The 16,974-nt window shown below is 37.7% G+C and overlaps 1 protein-coding gene across 22 annotated transcripts in view; it reads right to left on the bottom strand.

Moving 5' to 3' along the window:
* The window catches only part of ADGRL2 (adhesion G protein-coupled receptor L2), a 162,552-nt gene that overhangs the window by 129,072 nt on the left and 16,506 nt on the right, over positions 1-16,974 (bottom strand). For 21 of the 22 annotated variants that reach the window (XM_072419547.1, XM_072419549.1, XM_072419544.1 and 18 more), the window contains exon 2: positions 1,029-1,195. In XM_072419547.1, the coding sequence (XP_072275648.1) occupies positions 1,029-1,101 (73 nt within the window). In that variant the 5' untranslated portion in view covers positions 1,102-1,195. Of the gene's footprint in view, positions 1-1,028; positions 1,196-1,320; positions 1,541-16,974 lie in introns of those variants that run through there. The other variant, XM_072419532.1, reaches the window with a different exon arrangement.

Raw genomic sequence — 16,974 nt, 5'->3', positions numbered from 1 at the left:
TTTATATGGCTTGGACACATTGTTAAGGGATTTTAAAGAAGTTCAACATTTGGTGGATCTTTAATTGAACACAAGTTACTAAAATCAAGGGTAAATTAGTCATGGTATAGTCCAATGTTCCTCAATCAGGAATCCATGGAACCCTAGGGTTCCTCCAGGGGTTGCTAGAGGTTCCTTAAGCAATGAGAAGTTTGGACCTTTCAGGTCAGTTTACCTGACACCAATGATATTTTTGGCTGTCTGTAAGGGTGACATTCTTCCCAACGGTCAGCACACTAATATACTCTGAGAGTTCCCTGAAGACCTGAAAGGTATTTCAAGGGCTCTCCCATGTTAAAAAAGAGTTGAGAAAAGCTGGTATATTCAACATGTGCAGGGTGGAGAACATCAAAAAAGAGTCAATGGACTTCATATGTAATTTACAATTTTGATGGTGTGACACCATAAATTGGCTTTTTAATCAGCTGAACTATATGGTGAATATTTCTTGCCACTGAGAGATACATGAAGCCAACCAGTGTGTAATTATTTCAGCTTCCTAAGAACAATGTCAAAACTCAAATGTGAACTAAGTTGGCCTTTGGGGAAAATGTGGACAGCTTTGGATTATCAAAAAATGACCTCATTCAGCAGGAAGAAAAAAAAAAAATCACAAGGCTATAGGTCTTCGATCCTAAGAGACCAGCAATTAGATTCGTTTTCTACTCACTGTCGAAACTTTTCAAGTTTTTTTTTTTTTTTTTTTTTTATAAATCAAACCTTAGGTAGCCAAACAGCATGGGTAATTCCATAAAACAATGCAAAGAATGGTGGACAGTACAAACAGCAACCAAAACAATAGATGTTTACTAAATGGATGTTATGGTTTGCCCACCTTACATTGCTAAACCCATTCTATCCTTTCCATGTGAATTCTTTAAAAAAATGCTGAGATTATACAACAAAAATAAGTTGCAGACCCATATAAATCACAAATCATCAGGAAACAACTTGTCAGGCTTGCTGCCATTTATTCGACAGGTGCTTACCTTCTGTACACTGCAAGATGGCGATAAAAAGAAACAACCAATGGGTTTGCATTCTGCCGCCAGGAGACACCATTATTGATCTCTCGTAAAGATTTCTTTGTATTCCTTAAAGAATCCAGTCAAAGAAGACTAACTTCATTGAGGAGAGGGGTAGACATTATTCATGCCTGAAAGAGAAGAAAAAAGAGAGACATTCAGTGTGACAATAAAGGGAAAACTGCTTTATAGGGCAACTATATTATTAACAAGCATTTTGGAACACACAATTTAATACAGGTGAGCATAGACATACCGGCGTACACCAAGACGGCCATTTTGAATCCAAAACTAATCGTCCAATATAGCCTAAAAATCCTCAATATATTGCTTTCTTCTAGCAAAGTTTCTTCTAGCAAGTTTCTTCTAATACTTCTATAAAGTCTATACAAAGTTATATACGTAGAAGAATTGTAATTGGTTTACCAAGAACATGCATTGCAGGTAAGCCATTTTGTAAATGGAGGTACATTTTTATCTGGCCCTGATGACTGCATCGAGTCAGAACGCAAACATGAAAATATTTGTTAAAACAGGACATACCAGCCAAGACGAAATGCTACATTCACACATGGTTACATGTTTCTTAGACAATTAGACAATGGGGAGAATAATGCTTAAATCGCTCTTAAAATTCTATGCATTCCTAAGAAGTGTTCAGCCTGTCGAGCTGAAATTCTTCCCTAAAGTTCAGATAACAAAACAAAACGCATTACAAAGAAAGGGGTTAAGGCGTATAGTGAGTCAACACAAACAAAATAGAGTCATAATGTTCCAAGTGAAACCCGGCACTTTGATACACGCATAGAAAATAGAAAGCATTTAGGGTTGTTTGAGAGATGACATTCTGTGTTGGTTTCTCTTTTTTTTATATTCATAATAATTTATGGTTATGTACCACATAAAATGGTGGGAACATGATCTAAAGTAAAAAATTTACATAAATACTCTTTCTGCCCAATATTGCACATATGCTTGCAGAATGTTAGCTGCATTCCTGATACGGCTTTTAGCAATGTGGAGTAAAATCAGACCTGCAGTAAAAACAGCAATAATGGTCTGAAAAAGGTAGCAACCCCGAGCAGCAAATTGGAATTTTGTTTGAAGAAAATAACTTATTGATGGGCTGCTTCTTGAAAAGCTGCTACAGGAAAGAACATATTCAGCAAGTACAGAATATACCTGTCATTATCTAGTATTAGTCAGTCACATTCAACTGGACTTGTTCTTGTAATGTTGAAGACAGTTTGCAAATTTCCTTTATCTAAACTGCAGGTGTGTAAGATAGATGTGTGCTGCGGCAGTAAAGACTGAAAGGGAAGTCCAGAGCCTCCTTGGTACCCATGTCACATATCCCAGGAGGCATTGAGCTACTTCTTCTGCGCATGCTTGAGAAAGGGGCATTTCCTGTAATAAAGTGCATGCGCAGTTGGGATCGGCACTCAATCTCACGCCTGCATAGTGCAACATCAGGTGACATAGGCAGAAGCCAGAAAAAGATGGCAGCTCGTGGTTACTCCGCGCAAAGACAAAGGAAAAATCCAGGAAGGCGTAGGACCGAATGGAAGCTGGGTTTGGAGGCATCAAGGGTAGATGTAAAGGTAAGTGTCATTTTTTATTTATTGAAAGTCCCCCTTTAAGTTCATCTACCTGATCAAGATGGCTGCAGTTCGGAACCAGGTAGAAACGAAGATAGAGGAGCTCATGATAGAACGGGACATATATTTAAAAAATTGTTACCAGGTCTGTAAGGGTATTTTATTGCAGAAGGGACATTACCTGTCCCTTCTGCAATAAAGAACCTGTCTGGCTGCAATTTTTTGGATTTTAGAGTTTTATTACACTTTAATTATAAAATGGGAGTGTTTTTTAGGATTTACCTGGATTGTGCATAATACCTAGATGGTGTCCTAAGCCCAAGCAAGCAAGAAACCCAAATATTTGTAAATGATTATTTTCATTCCAAGCAGAAGAGTAAATGCCTTCACGACTGCTGTATCCATGCACTATTTCTGAACATTTGTCTTTTTTTGGCGTCCTGATGTGAGGAATATATACAATACCCTCACCACTCAAAATTCTGCACATGAATTTACTGAAACATTATCTCATACCTTCCAACCATCAGAAATGTCCTTCCTAATGCCAGCCACCTGGACAAAATACTGACATTTCTGATATGCACCCATATTGGAATCTTTTCAACAAAGATCTTATCATGATCTTCCTTTGTTGAGTAAAAGGCCTATCATAGATGTTATAATGCTGACATATAAAAAGCCTGTTAATGCCTCGCTGCTTAGCAGAAGCTTCTCTCTCTCTGCTTCACCAATGAATTACTGGAATCTATCTCTCCTCTCCTGACATCTCACCCTTTAAAAAGCTTCTTGTAACGTACCAAAGCATTTTTAGCCTTACCCAAAATAGAATGTTTATACGGACATATTATATGTATGTAATATCGTAGACATGTTAGTAAGCTGATCAGAAACAAAACAAAAGAGGTGATCAGCGGGTCATATGGATGAGCCTTTGTTTGCTATCATACATGAATCTCTGCACAGAACGGCCAATGCAGAATGCATATCAAGTAAACATTATTTATGAAATAAGGCTCAAACAAGGAGAATAAAAAAAAGAGAATTAAAAGCTATTTTTTAAGCACGCATTTAATGGCACCTACGAATATCCTTGTGGATATTACGGCTGACTATATTTGTAATGAAGCTTTAACTTCACTGTCTCTGGCCATGTAAAGGGTGGTCATAGGGGATTCTTAAGAAAGTAACTATTGTTATGGTTTATATGCTTTCAAAATTTAGTAAAAAATCTGGCAATCTTGATGATTTGTTTATGCACTACACTGCTTGCAGTTCTGAACTAAACACAAATATTAGACCTTGCATACCTTGCCATCCTTCCAAAAAGTGAACAGGGTGTTCTTTTCCCCTTCAGCCACTTTTTGGTTTACATATAGCAAGTATATGATTAGTTAAAGCAATGGAAGACCTTATTTAGGGATTGCAGTGACCAAGTAAATGGTCAATTCACAATTTCAGGTTTGTCAAGGAAACTCATTAGCATATTCAGGATTTAGGCAGATCTTTACAGGTCCAAATTGTTCATTAAAACATATTCCATTTTCTGCTGATTCTGCAGTTCATCTTTAAAACAGAAGCAATGTGGAACATCCTGGTGATGTACTTTTGTTTATGCAGTGTGGTTTCCAAACATTTAAATACTAGAAGAAGCAATGTAAAAAACAGAAAAGCTAAACCGCTAAAGTACCAGAAATCCAAACAGCAAAATAATGACTCCAATTGGAAAATAAGCATCTACTATTGCCAATAAAAGTAGGACAGCTTTTCCTAAAAATAATAAAAACGGATACCAAAATAAAAGCTTATTCATCAAAAGTGGAGATACTATGTTAAAATAAATTAAGCCAGATCAGTGTTGCCATGGAATGTTGGATCTTCCTGCTGCATAAGAGAAGGCAGCAAAATCAACTTGACTGGCTCTTTATTCCTTGATTATTATGTCCACCTCCGTGCACCGGGAGCCTAGGAATAACATAATACGAATGGATTCATCTGTTGCAGCTCAGGTGATAAACAGCTAAAGGCTAAAAAGATGGACATAGGAAAAATTGGAAGGACGTGTGGACAAGTCTAACATAGACTGACTCAGACAATATAATTAAAACCACATTTTCACCTCCCCCAACACACTCAGAGAGCAGGGATAATTTAAAGAAGAACCTTGGACAACATGACCAAACAAAGGCCATATGGTCCATGTTAGCGGTCTGGGAGGAGACAACTAAGACATGTCTTCACTCTGCTAGACACATTAACACCTTGTGTATAAGTGGGTCACACGGGTACAATCTATATTCACTTATGTGTCCTATCTATTGATTCAGCTGCAAAGCTCTCTCAATACAACTGTTAAACAGAACAATAAAAACAGAAGACAACTCCAAATGATCATCGTAATGGATAACAAGAAGGACAATATTAAAAAAAAAAAAAAGTCATATGGCTAGAAGTGGTCAAAAGGAGAATGTTGGTCTTTAGAAAGTCGAGTTGGAATAAAACTAAATAATATAAAATGCAACACACTTATTACCCCTATGTAGTAATATGTAACACTTTCAAATGTTACAAAATGCTGTTGGTGTAAAAAAGCCCTCACCTTTAAATGCCGCAAATTCATTTTTTGTTTTCAGATTGAAGCACAGGTGTTCCTAAAAGGTACCAGCAGTTTCCGTTGTAATTCCGTAGAGAAATAAAAAGCATGGCCTGGAATCTGAGGGTTAGGAAGAGCTCCAAATCGGACGATGTTTGGAAGCGAGCACCAGGTGGATTGTTTCTTTCCAAGTGGCCAAATAATCTACCAGTATGTTTTATGGCTGCAGAGCGAATCATGGACCACACAGACTCATGAAAAACAGAAAGAACATTAACTCAACTGAAAATGGAGTCTTAAATTGCCATAAACATCTGTTATCTTTAAGATAACCCGCATGATGTTGACCGGTGTACACATTTCATTCAATTATTCTTCAGAATTCAATAATCTGATATAAAAGACTTGTGGTGATAAGGCCTTTGGCGCCAGGCTCCTTCCAGTGAGTGGTTACAGATTCCCTACAACCTATAATTGAGCTCCATAATCGTTCTGTACTTATTATATTTTCAGACAATAAATTCAATTCAATAATTAAAGTACAATTCTCATAGCACAGTCGTAGATGTGGCAGATCTACCAGCAATGGATCTCTGGTAATTCCTGTAGCTCTTGTTCAAACTGTTGAGAAAGGGATTGCCTATGGCAACCCAATCAAATCAGAATAGTCGAAAAAAACTAAATCTGAAACACAGAAGTTTTGTTGTGCACTTCCTGGAATGCAATATATTCCTGTGCTTATATATAGCCTTACAGCTCTAGATCTTCAGTGTGAGATTTAAAAAACTCCTGCTTCTGCTAGCCTTAAGAGATTTGGGGAGAGAAATTTGGTGTTGCTACTTACTGTACCGTCTCTGGTCTATTTGATGGAGGTTCTCAGATAAGGAAGCAAAGCCCTGCTTTTATCAAGATGGCCGCTTAATGCAAATACGCAGTGCAGAACAAGGAATGGATAGTCATGGGAAAAAGACCAGATGCAGGGTGACTTCAGGCAATACTGATGACTAATCCTTGCCCTCTGTCTGCCTTTTTTCCTGGGACAGCTTTTAAAAGTTTTGTTCCTCTTTAAACAAGTGACAATTCAGAAACATAGGGATCTCTCTTGTGAGTCATTTTACAGAAACTGGAACTGAAATATTTATCCCCAGCAGTTTAGAATATGATGAGTCGTTCCGGCAGCAGTTGTTTTGAGTGTTTAAGTCGTTCTACCAGCTGCCTAAGACCTAAAAGAGCCTACAGGTGGGGCATTTCCCAAATGACCATCTATGTATCCATAGACATTTCCTTATATTTTCCAACTAAGCATTGCTGGAGGATTGATAGGTTAGGATGGGGTTTCCTGGCCAGTCACTATTGTGTTCACCCTCCAACCTTCTAAGATCAGTAGATCCTTACCCCTCCTTCCTCCATAGCCACCAAAGCAGCGTTTTTATCCAATGCATGAGCACTTGTTTTTTAAACTTTTGAAGGATTTATCGGCACCTATATTATTCTGATATAGACAGAGCCTAAATCTATAGGTATATAACTGATTTCCTATCCAGGCTCAAGCAAGCCAACAGTTTTAAGGCTGAAGTACATGCAAAGAGTTCTGCTAGCATATCCGTAGTGCAAGAGATTGCTCCATAGGTTGCCAGAAGTTCACTCTAAGTGACAGCAATGATCTTTTTGGCGATCTGTATGAATGGCATGCTTCCTACTGGCCTGCATTGTAATTCTTTCCACCACAATAATATACTATGAGCTGTGGATATAGCAATTATAGCAGGGGTTCCCTGAAGACCTGGAAATTATTTTAAGGGGTCCCCCATGTAAAAAGGTTGACAAAAGCTGTACTAAAGACTAAACCCACTGACTTTTCCATGGACCTCGATGTCTGAGCTTTCCTCATCCACACAATGATGCTAGCCCATATATATGATCCATTTTTCTTTAATTTACATTTTCGCACAAGAAAACAAAGCCACTGCTTCCAGATTTGTATTACCACAATTTTCTGATTTTGTAAATATGGTAAAGCTGTAACACACACCTCTCCTTTACGTATGCTTGCACCCCCTCAGCCCAAACTAGGCCGCAGACAACAATCTACCCAGTAGAACAGTCACCTTCCTCCTGTTCTTTCGCGTAACTCAGTGCTAAGTGGCTGAACCCCTCACTTCCCGCTTTTGCCTTTAAACTGCATTACGTTAATGCAGAGCCTATTAATGATTTATGCCTCCTCTGGATCACGTATTGGTGATCGGCGGCTAATAAGACATCTCCAGTTTGCCGAGTCTGAGGGGGGAAAAGGAAATGGAAGAGATTCTTTAAGTCAATTACAACTGTTACATCTTAGTGCCCTGCTGAGAAGCAAGTTAAATATGCTAATACTGTTGGACACCACAGGCAGGCTTAAAGGCATTTCTGCAGCTGCATCTATTAAGGCGGCTCTTTATCTGGTGATACAAACAGATCGTATTCCCCAATTTCCAAATATCCTGCGCTGTGCTAACCGTGAAGACATCTGGAACAAAAAAAAAAGAATTGAAAACCAACAACCTGAATTTTAGATGAAGACGAGGCTGGTGTTGAGCTTGCCGTCTGCTGAGAAGGGACATGCGGGTGATGTCAGAGGATGAGATTGTCAGCTGCGCCGATAAGGCTTTGCATAAACTTATGTCACCGAGGAAGGTGATGTGCCATTTTTTCAGCTTTTACTGTCCCGAGGTATTACCGAGCAGAGAGAGGCGCACAGGCGTGCAGGTATGATCACGAACACCACCTGCTCAAAAACAGGCCATTAGCAATCTAGAAGGGGAGAAGGTTGTTGATCAGAGTAACCCCTGCCACATTCCTCATTCCTCATCTTGCAGGTCTGCTTCAATACTATGGTCAACAAAACCATTTTATTCCTAGGTATACAGAAACCTGCCCATAACAGCCTGGTGTCCCTTCAGTCCATAGTAATAGTGAAAGCATCTCAAAAAAGATGGACAATAGGCAGAAGGTAGAGGTGGTAAGTGATGATAGGCAGGAGGTGGATTTTATGTCAAGCCAGGGGTGGGAATTCTAACATTATACAGCACAAGCCTAGATTTTTGAAAAACCAATCTGGGCCAAACGATGGCAACCCCACCTGAAATCTCTTCTCAAGAAGCACAGACTACGAGCAACCACATCTGGCAAATCTGAAATAAACATGGTAGCACGGAGGAAATTCCATTCTATCCAAGAGATTTGTTTTGTACAGAAAGTGAATTTAATGTTAACATCTGTGAGATCATGGTCTAATTACTCCGAAGTGAAATCTGAAACAAAATCAATGGGCACATAAGATGCAATCTCTACTGTGTTTGGCTCAGCACACAAAATCCTTGACTCATAAATCAATGTTACAAGCCATTCAGCCAATCGATAGTCAGATTCCCACTTGGTCTATACATACAGCCACTAAATGAAATAATAATGACTTAAGATGTGTCATACTGGGTCATCAATATCAACAAGGAGTTGGCCACAGTAAGGCCGAGATTGAAAACAAATCACAAAGATTTCTGCAGCGTGGAAGGGAAAGCTGTGTGACTTGCACAATTTATATTTGTTTTTATGGACGAAATAAAAACATGCAGAAAAAAAAAATCCACAGGGACAGATTAATAAATTAAAGTTCCGATAACAACAGTACACCCGAAATGATTTTTGGAGTAGGCATCAGTAACTATACAAATATATCGTTGACACATCAATGTATGGCAAACAGTAATGCCGTTCGATGCCCCTCACTTTATCATTGGGAAGCCATCTTTGAGCTCCGTGCCGGAGGAGGAAAAAAAAAAGATGCATGCAATTTTTACAAAGCCAGATAATGGTTAGAGGAAACCATAGGACTAAGTCCTTGTTCATGGGGGCTTCAGCTTGTACAACAGGAGTGTGTACAGGAAGCTTTTGCCAAGCCTGTGTAAACTTTTCAACAATCTGTGAGCAGCTTTTCTGAAGCCTTAAAAGAAAAAATTTCAGGTCCGGGTATGGAGATGTCAAACAAAAATCCTAATGACAGTGGTCACTGTCACTTTACACAAGCTGTTATCAAGCTCTCAACAACCTTCAAATAATACTGAAGCTCATTGAAGCCTTCTAGAGGCTCGTTTAATGTAACAGCTAGAACTCCCAATAAGATGTGCATTGTCCTTGAATTGGAGCTGAAGGGTGCCTTAAAGTAAATCCAAACCCAAAAACAATAAAATAGTAATATGGAAAAGCTCAGCAATTCTGATAGTGTCTAGATTGGTTTGTTTCATCTCTTCACTTTTATTTTCACCTGTTGATCCTGACAATACACACTTCGTCCCCGAGTAATGAGCTTACTAATTGTACTGTGTCTATGGAGGAGGAGAAGCGTTAAAACCCTTGGAGAGAAACGCCTACCCTTCTTTAATCATTATTACATGGGAAAGGTTCTTTAATTCATATAGCTGCAGATAGATATCTCCCTCAAAAACATGGGCAGGCAGATATACCCCTATTCAAATACCAAGCAACATTAGCACTATGACTTCCACTGCCACTGGCCAATGACAGGATACAGGATAGAACATAAGAATGATTCAGGTCTTCTAGGGAGATTGTTCATCAAACTGCAAAACTTTTCTTCCAAAAATAGTCTTCTCTACCTGCTTCCCGCTAAACATTGCTTGGTTCATTTGAGCCACCTCTGTTTTTTTGGTTTATTGTTCTCATTTGTGCAGACTTTAGATTTTATATTCATTTTTGAAAAACATGCCCCACTAACAATGTTCTCTTAATGTATTTTTTCTTAAACTTCTTGAAATGCAAGAGAAGGAAAAAAAAAAAAAAGTACTCAAAAAAAAGCCTTAAGAAAGGACACACAAACAACAAAACCAACAAACACACAACCGTAGAAATTGAGGAACGAAAAAAGGAAAACAAGGGGTCTGACTGTACATGAAACTTGCAAAGCAAAAGGGAACTCTGGGAGACCTCCAGCTGTTTTCAATAGATTTCTCTCTTTCAGTTTGCCATTCCTCCCTCCCGCACCACTCGATATACAAGGGCAAATTGATAATGTTTGCAGATTGGCAGATCTATTGAAAAAAAAAACACACACACACAGAAGGAAAGCTGCAGTCTCTCACCTCACGCTGCAACCCAGGGATGATTACACAGGAATCTAGAATATCACGCAAGACAGATTAAACTACATGTTGTGTCCTCGTATTTCATGTTGCAGAGAGCAGGGCCTAGGCTGTTCTGAGGCCACGGCAATACATCCATTAGGTAAGGAAGGCATGAAACCCGAGAGGACAACAAGGCTGGGCTCAAGTGACAGGTACCGAGAAAGCTAAAATGCCTCTAGTCGAAGGAAAATTAATTATTTGGGTAAACAGGTCAGTGATGATGAGGACTTCTCAAAAATCAGCTTCTTCAGCATAAAATAAGTTTAAAAGTAGAGCTAGATTTACCTCCCCTGTACACGGAATCAAATTGTTGGCCAGATATAAGGCGTCCATGAACTATTCAATCTGATCATTACCTAATCACATAGCTCAATACTCCAAAATTAAGAAAAATTGCAATAGTGGCTATGCAAGAGGGTCATTTGAAATCAGGGATAGAATGTCCTCAACCAATAACAGGATATACTTAGGAAAAGTCTTACATAGCAGAAACACCTGGCCTTATTTTAATGAAAGCGGCCACCTATTTTAAACTAAAACAGCCCCCACTGGTTTTGCAGGAATTCCACCAAAGAAAAAGAAATGCCCCCTATGACCGCAGCTTGGGTCTGAATGTTTATTATTTCTTCTTTAAACTACTAAAAGAGGGTAATCCTCTGCTGTAGCCCTTTAGGAGAAAAATGTAATGGTTACTCACCTTGAACCCTCGCTTCTAGCAGCTTTGTGTAGTAGTCAAAGGTGAAGTCAGTGGACCTGCTTTCAGGATCCTGGGAAAGTGGAGTCCAATTCTCATGAGAAGTCATTCTAATGTGGATCAAGAAATATGCCTTGCAGGATTTGAGCTTCTCAACATTCCCAGGATCCTGGGAGTGGGCCTAGTAAAATCACGAGAGGAGCAACCCAGAAAGACGGGTGCAATGCAAGTGTTATTTCGTTTTTCTTCCTTACATTGTCATGCAACGATTCCTCTAGTTCTGAATGCTAGGTCCACTTATTAAGACTACTTAGCATACAGTTTGTGCAGGAGCAAGGTCTCAGATGACTTTAAAGTGTTGCCAAGATCCTACAGGCATAGCTAATAACATCATCCTTACGTAGGTAACTATCTAAGAAGATGGGCATAATGCAAATATTTTATATTTTCTTTTAATTGTATCTTTCCCTTTACTTGTCATTTCTTAATGGATAAGTCAGCTACAAAAGAAACAATCTTACATTTTCATGCAAGTTTCTCTTTAATTCTGAATGCTGGATCCACTTTAACGTCACTTAGCTGATATATCTTTGGCCGTGAGCACCAACCTCTTTCCCGATCCATTTATGAGCTTCTATTTTAACAGGGTCATGGCCAGGCATAATTAAGAGCAACTTTTGATAAGCAGTTCTTGGAAGATTTTACTGTTTACTGGAAAAAAAGCTAATTGGTTTAAATCAAGTCCTTAAAAAAAAAAAATATATAAAAAGGGAATTTATCTGGAAAAAAAACGGTTTACTGTATGGGCACTCAATATCGCATGACGCCGAGCGAGGTTACCTCTCCAACACCCCACAGTCCATTACTAGTGTAAGTTAGCAGTATGCAATTTAAACAGAAGCTTATGCACACACAATTTCACACAATATAGGCTTAATAAATCTCCCGCTGCTCCAAAACAATCATTCCATGGGATTAAAGTGCAACATCTGTGAACATTAATAAGCGTTTTATATTCCAAAGTACATATTTGAAGTTTCGAGTAAGCAGATACTGAGAGAGAGAGAGATCTTTGACCTATACAACAAATTTGCATCTGACATGTTTATCAATGAGCAGCATGCTTTACATTCATTATAGAGCCAACACGGGTATTAAGCAAGGCGCGGTATAGTTGCTTTATGCGGTCGGCATTGTTAGGGGTCGATAACAAGATATGTGCACTTGTGCTGTATCAAAAGCAAACTCAGAGAACATTAAGAAAGAAAAAACAATCATGGTCCTGAAGTCAATACCGGTAGTACGCAAAGGCAAGCTAATATACTCCTATATCAAGACAAACTCCAAGTAGCCATCTTAGCATAAAGATGGCTTAGCATAAAAGCGTAAAAAAAACCTCTCCAAAACTTAAAAACATCAAGTATTTCAAATGCTTACCTGAAATCATTTTTTCAATTTATTCAATTCACTGCAATACAATGTTTTATCCCTTTTTAAAGATTGACCCATTGATCTGTCAGAAATGTGCTTGACACTTTCTGTTATAGACCGACAACACAGTGCCTTTTCTGTCTTGAAATTGCAAGGAATGATGTCAGCTGTCTTATGGCCAATTACTGAATCCCTCCTCTCACGATAAGGATCCCAAATCTCGCAAGAAAATGCTCCTGCACCATGCTGAATAGTCATCCAAGCTCCTCATCGTTTTGAGGATGTTGGAGGACAAATTTGATGTCACCCTTACCTTGGAACCCTGGATAGAAGCCAGTAGTAATAATAAAGGACCAATAAAACCATATACCACTTATCTCAACAATAAACCCATATATTACTAAGGAAAACATCCAAACACAAACAGTACAAGGAAATAAAAATGCCATAAAAAGGACTATTGTTACAAAACATGCAGATGGTTACTATGGCTGGAAGAAAACTGGGAAGATAGCCATAGAGTTAACACAATATATATATATATATATATATATATATATATATATATATATATATATATATATATATATATATAATATAATGATGAAACCTGGTTCACTTTGACTTTTAGATCCAACAAAATTAGGATGCTACTATCAGACTCCCATGCTTTTGTGATGAGGGATTCAAAGAGTAGAATACATATAATTTTTTTGTATGCACCTTTGGAAAAGGACAATCATTCAGCCATGAATTCCAAAATACAATGAGAGATACTTGCCGATCTGCTGAGATAAGTCTTTGGGTAAGAGGACAGGATAAAGATATAAAATCTTTATAGAGCAGACAATCCGTGAACGGATAAAGTGATCAAAAATTTACTCAGTCTCCTCTGCCTCACTGATCAGACTGTACATTATAACTTTGTACGAATTACAAGGTAAGAGGCTGAAGCAGGGGCTGATCTGTACCACACATTGGTGAAAACAGACAAAGACTACACCGCAATTTACAGGGCAGGCTCATCTAAACAAGTCTGAAAGCAAATTGTGACCCTTAACATGCCAAAAAAAAAGACCGTCCATCCATGTGCAGAAAAAAGCTGATAGAATTCTTTCTGATAATACTTCCATGTGAGGGGTAATAAATATGTATAAGGGCCAATACACACCTATAGACTTTCACGGCCAATAATATGACTGGAGCAGTGAATCTACAGAAAATTCAGAAGCTCGCCATTACAGACCAATTTTTCCCCATTTGGTTGTGCACAGATAAGGCAATTGGTTTGATAACGATTAAGACATAAGTTGTAACAAATACAGATGATCAACTACATACGATCGGCATTGAACTCACTGGACTCGGCTTTAATGTTGGAGTGGCACAGAACATAAAAATAGTTTATTGAATGTTATGTCCATGTTAAATGATTAGCTGTTTTTTCCACAACCCCAAATTACCAGCCCTACAAAGATTTCTGATTGGTTTAGGAAACAAATCTGATCCATACAATTCTGGCACAAAACAGCAAAACCCCACTTAAAACCTCCTAACCTTCCTTTATATATTGTCCAATCTACACATTGTCCTTATCACCTTTCTTTTCTCACCAGGCAGCTAAAAGAAAAAAAATAAGAATTCAACCAGATTTTAACCAAGGTTCAAGCCATTAATAATTCACAATAATTGGGCACATTATTCAGCAAGGTAATTAATTTTTAAGCACACAGGGTAGATGCTAAACTACGACAAACTTTTTTTTAATGAATAAGAAATTCAAACATGAATAAATGATGGAACACCTCAGCTAAATGGACTAAGATCTGATGGCTTCTGGCTACTGAGCTAAGAGGATTTTACCAAACAAAATGAAGGAAATAAAGATTGGAAAAGTGAATTAGAAAGATTTACAATGTAGTCTAGTGGGGTCTATAAAAATACAGATATCTATTTATTGCTTGTTTACCATTCTTTCTTTACATTTTCTATAATCTGAACATAATTTTAAAACCAATTGTGAAGTTTATAGATTCAAAAAAAACAAAAAAAAAAAAACAAAAGCAAATCTATGAACACTATGAACCATTTCTACCCATTGATCGCAATATTCCAGTACTGATCCTTGTGGAGACCCAACAATGAAGTTGAAAACAATGGAAACTACAACTGATTATTCTTGAATAAAACCATATAAATTTTACTATACTTACTGAATAGTATGTATCAATTTTTTGCATGGAGCAATTTTGTGGAGTCCCCCATAGAAGTTTTTGCCGCTGGATAGAGTCACTACCGATTCAGACTCTCCAATTCCGAATAAATTGAAACGAATGCAGTTTTTTCTAAATCACAATACACATTCCTACTATAGGCAAGCTGAATCTACTCATACAGAAGGGACTATATAGTTCAGTTTTCACCCAGGTCACTTTTTGATGCTTTTGCTTTAGCAGCCAGCTAAATCCTGGTTCAATGCACTGCCTTAGGCTAAGGGAGGGATTTGGTTAGCCAATAATCATGAAAGTGCAGCTTGTCAGTTCCCCAGGAACTACACCTTCTTAATCATAGAAAATCTCCCTAAAGGAATACATTTTAAAAAAGGATTTATTATTCCAACTGTATCTATTTAAAAGTGAAATAGGAGAGATATTTTGACCATTGGATTTTACAACTAAAGAAAATGGATGGAAAATGGCTGTTTTGCCAGTAGTCAATTAGAATTTTAGTTTAAAATTTTGTCCATAAAATAATCTTAAACAGTAAGTGTAACAAAAACCTTTAATTGTCCCAAGACATGTAGTGACATCCCTTTGCTTTCTCCTCTTACCACCCTTGTCAATAGCAAAGCACCCAAGTGAAAAGAAAGCAAGTCACATTAGGAAGCGAAAAAAAGGCAAATCTTTACAGGGATCAGGAGCAGAAAAAGAGAAGAAAACAAATAAAAAAGGGAACAAAGATAAAAACCGCATACCCACATATGCAAAGCAATTACACATGGTGGTACATTCACTACTACAAATTCACATTCACTTCTACAAAGGTTTCTTTCTGCTGTAGGCTTGAAGGTGTGAAAATAAAAATGCATACAGGTCCAAGACTGGGAGGATGAACTCTTCCAATTAACATATTGCTTTCTGAGGTGAGAGCTAATTCATGGTAAATGAGGAGGTGACAAACAGACCAACTCTTCATAAAAACCAAAGCCATAGAGGAAGCTGAGGCAGAGAAAAGACCACACAAGTTCCTCGTAAAACCACATACCATTGGTAAGAGTGATTAAAAACAGGAACTTTGAATACAAATGGTCTGAAATAGTTAAAAATTACTTTAAAATGGTATAAACAAGTAATATTTCAGATGTATTTATCTGCCACTTAATGTACGTGTTATGGTGTTATGGTTTGCTATATTCAGCATTATGGTTCTTTGCACCATCGTAGGCAGGCATATTCAGAGAAATACAACTTGTCCATTTACCAACTCGAGTTCTTTTTACCAATATAAGGACCTCAAAAATGAGCAGGTGGAAGACGAATAATATTTAAAAAAAAGAGAGAATAATTAGATCCACACACTTCAATTTATATGTACAGTACTATTTTTTTGTACAGGTTCAATGAACTTGAAACTAAATTGAAGCACTGGAGCTGAGCAATTTGGGGCATTTGTTTTAGGATAGTTATTATTTTCTAAATATTTTAGGAAATAATATTAAAATCAAGACAAATTATTTCTAAGGAAATAGCATAAGATTGTGTAGCACCAAATAGACAGCAAACTCTTAAAGTAGCTTCAATAGGCTGCTGAAAACTGAAAATAATTAACCAATTCAGCATCAATGAACGTCAGTAGCACAGCGGCTACCCAAAAAAAAAAATATGGATGGGGTAAGCAACTATATAGAACGTGTAGATTATAAATATGGTTTTGGTTATAAAGCAATGTAATTACGACTAGGCTACATTTCTATTAGGGTCTTCTTTAGGTTGAATTAAGATTTCCAGTACAGTAATGCATAAAATTACCAGCTTCATGGATCCTTAGTGTGGCAGATGCCCGACAACCACCAGAAATTACCAGGTTGGGACAACTATGTCGCAGTAATATCCAGTAAAATGTATACAAAATCCTAGTTCTGCTGTAACAATACACCTCACCCACTAGAAATCTTTATGAAATTAGATATAACCTGCAATACCCAGAACCATCAAGTACAATTGCAGATTTTTTTCTCCATGGCCATTGAGTAGGTCAAGATTTCTGGTTTATGGTTTATTCTACACCCTAAAATGCAACCAAAGGAGAACGAAGGAGTTCAGAAAAGGAACCAGAATACTACCTTCTCAATAAACGGCAGCCTATGCCTACTCTACAAATATATATATATATATATATATATATATATATATATATA

Source organism: Pyxicephalus adspersus, chromosome 8 (assembly GCF_032062135.1).
Source record: "Pyxicephalus adspersus chromosome 8, UCB_Pads_2.0, whole genome shotgun sequence".
In the NCBI taxonomy this organism is placed as follows: Eukaryota; Metazoa; Chordata; class Amphibia; order Anura; family Pyxicephalidae; genus Pyxicephalus; species Pyxicephalus adspersus.
Note: the sequence above shows the minus strand (reverse complement) of the source record. Positions and strands in the feature narration are given on the sequence as shown.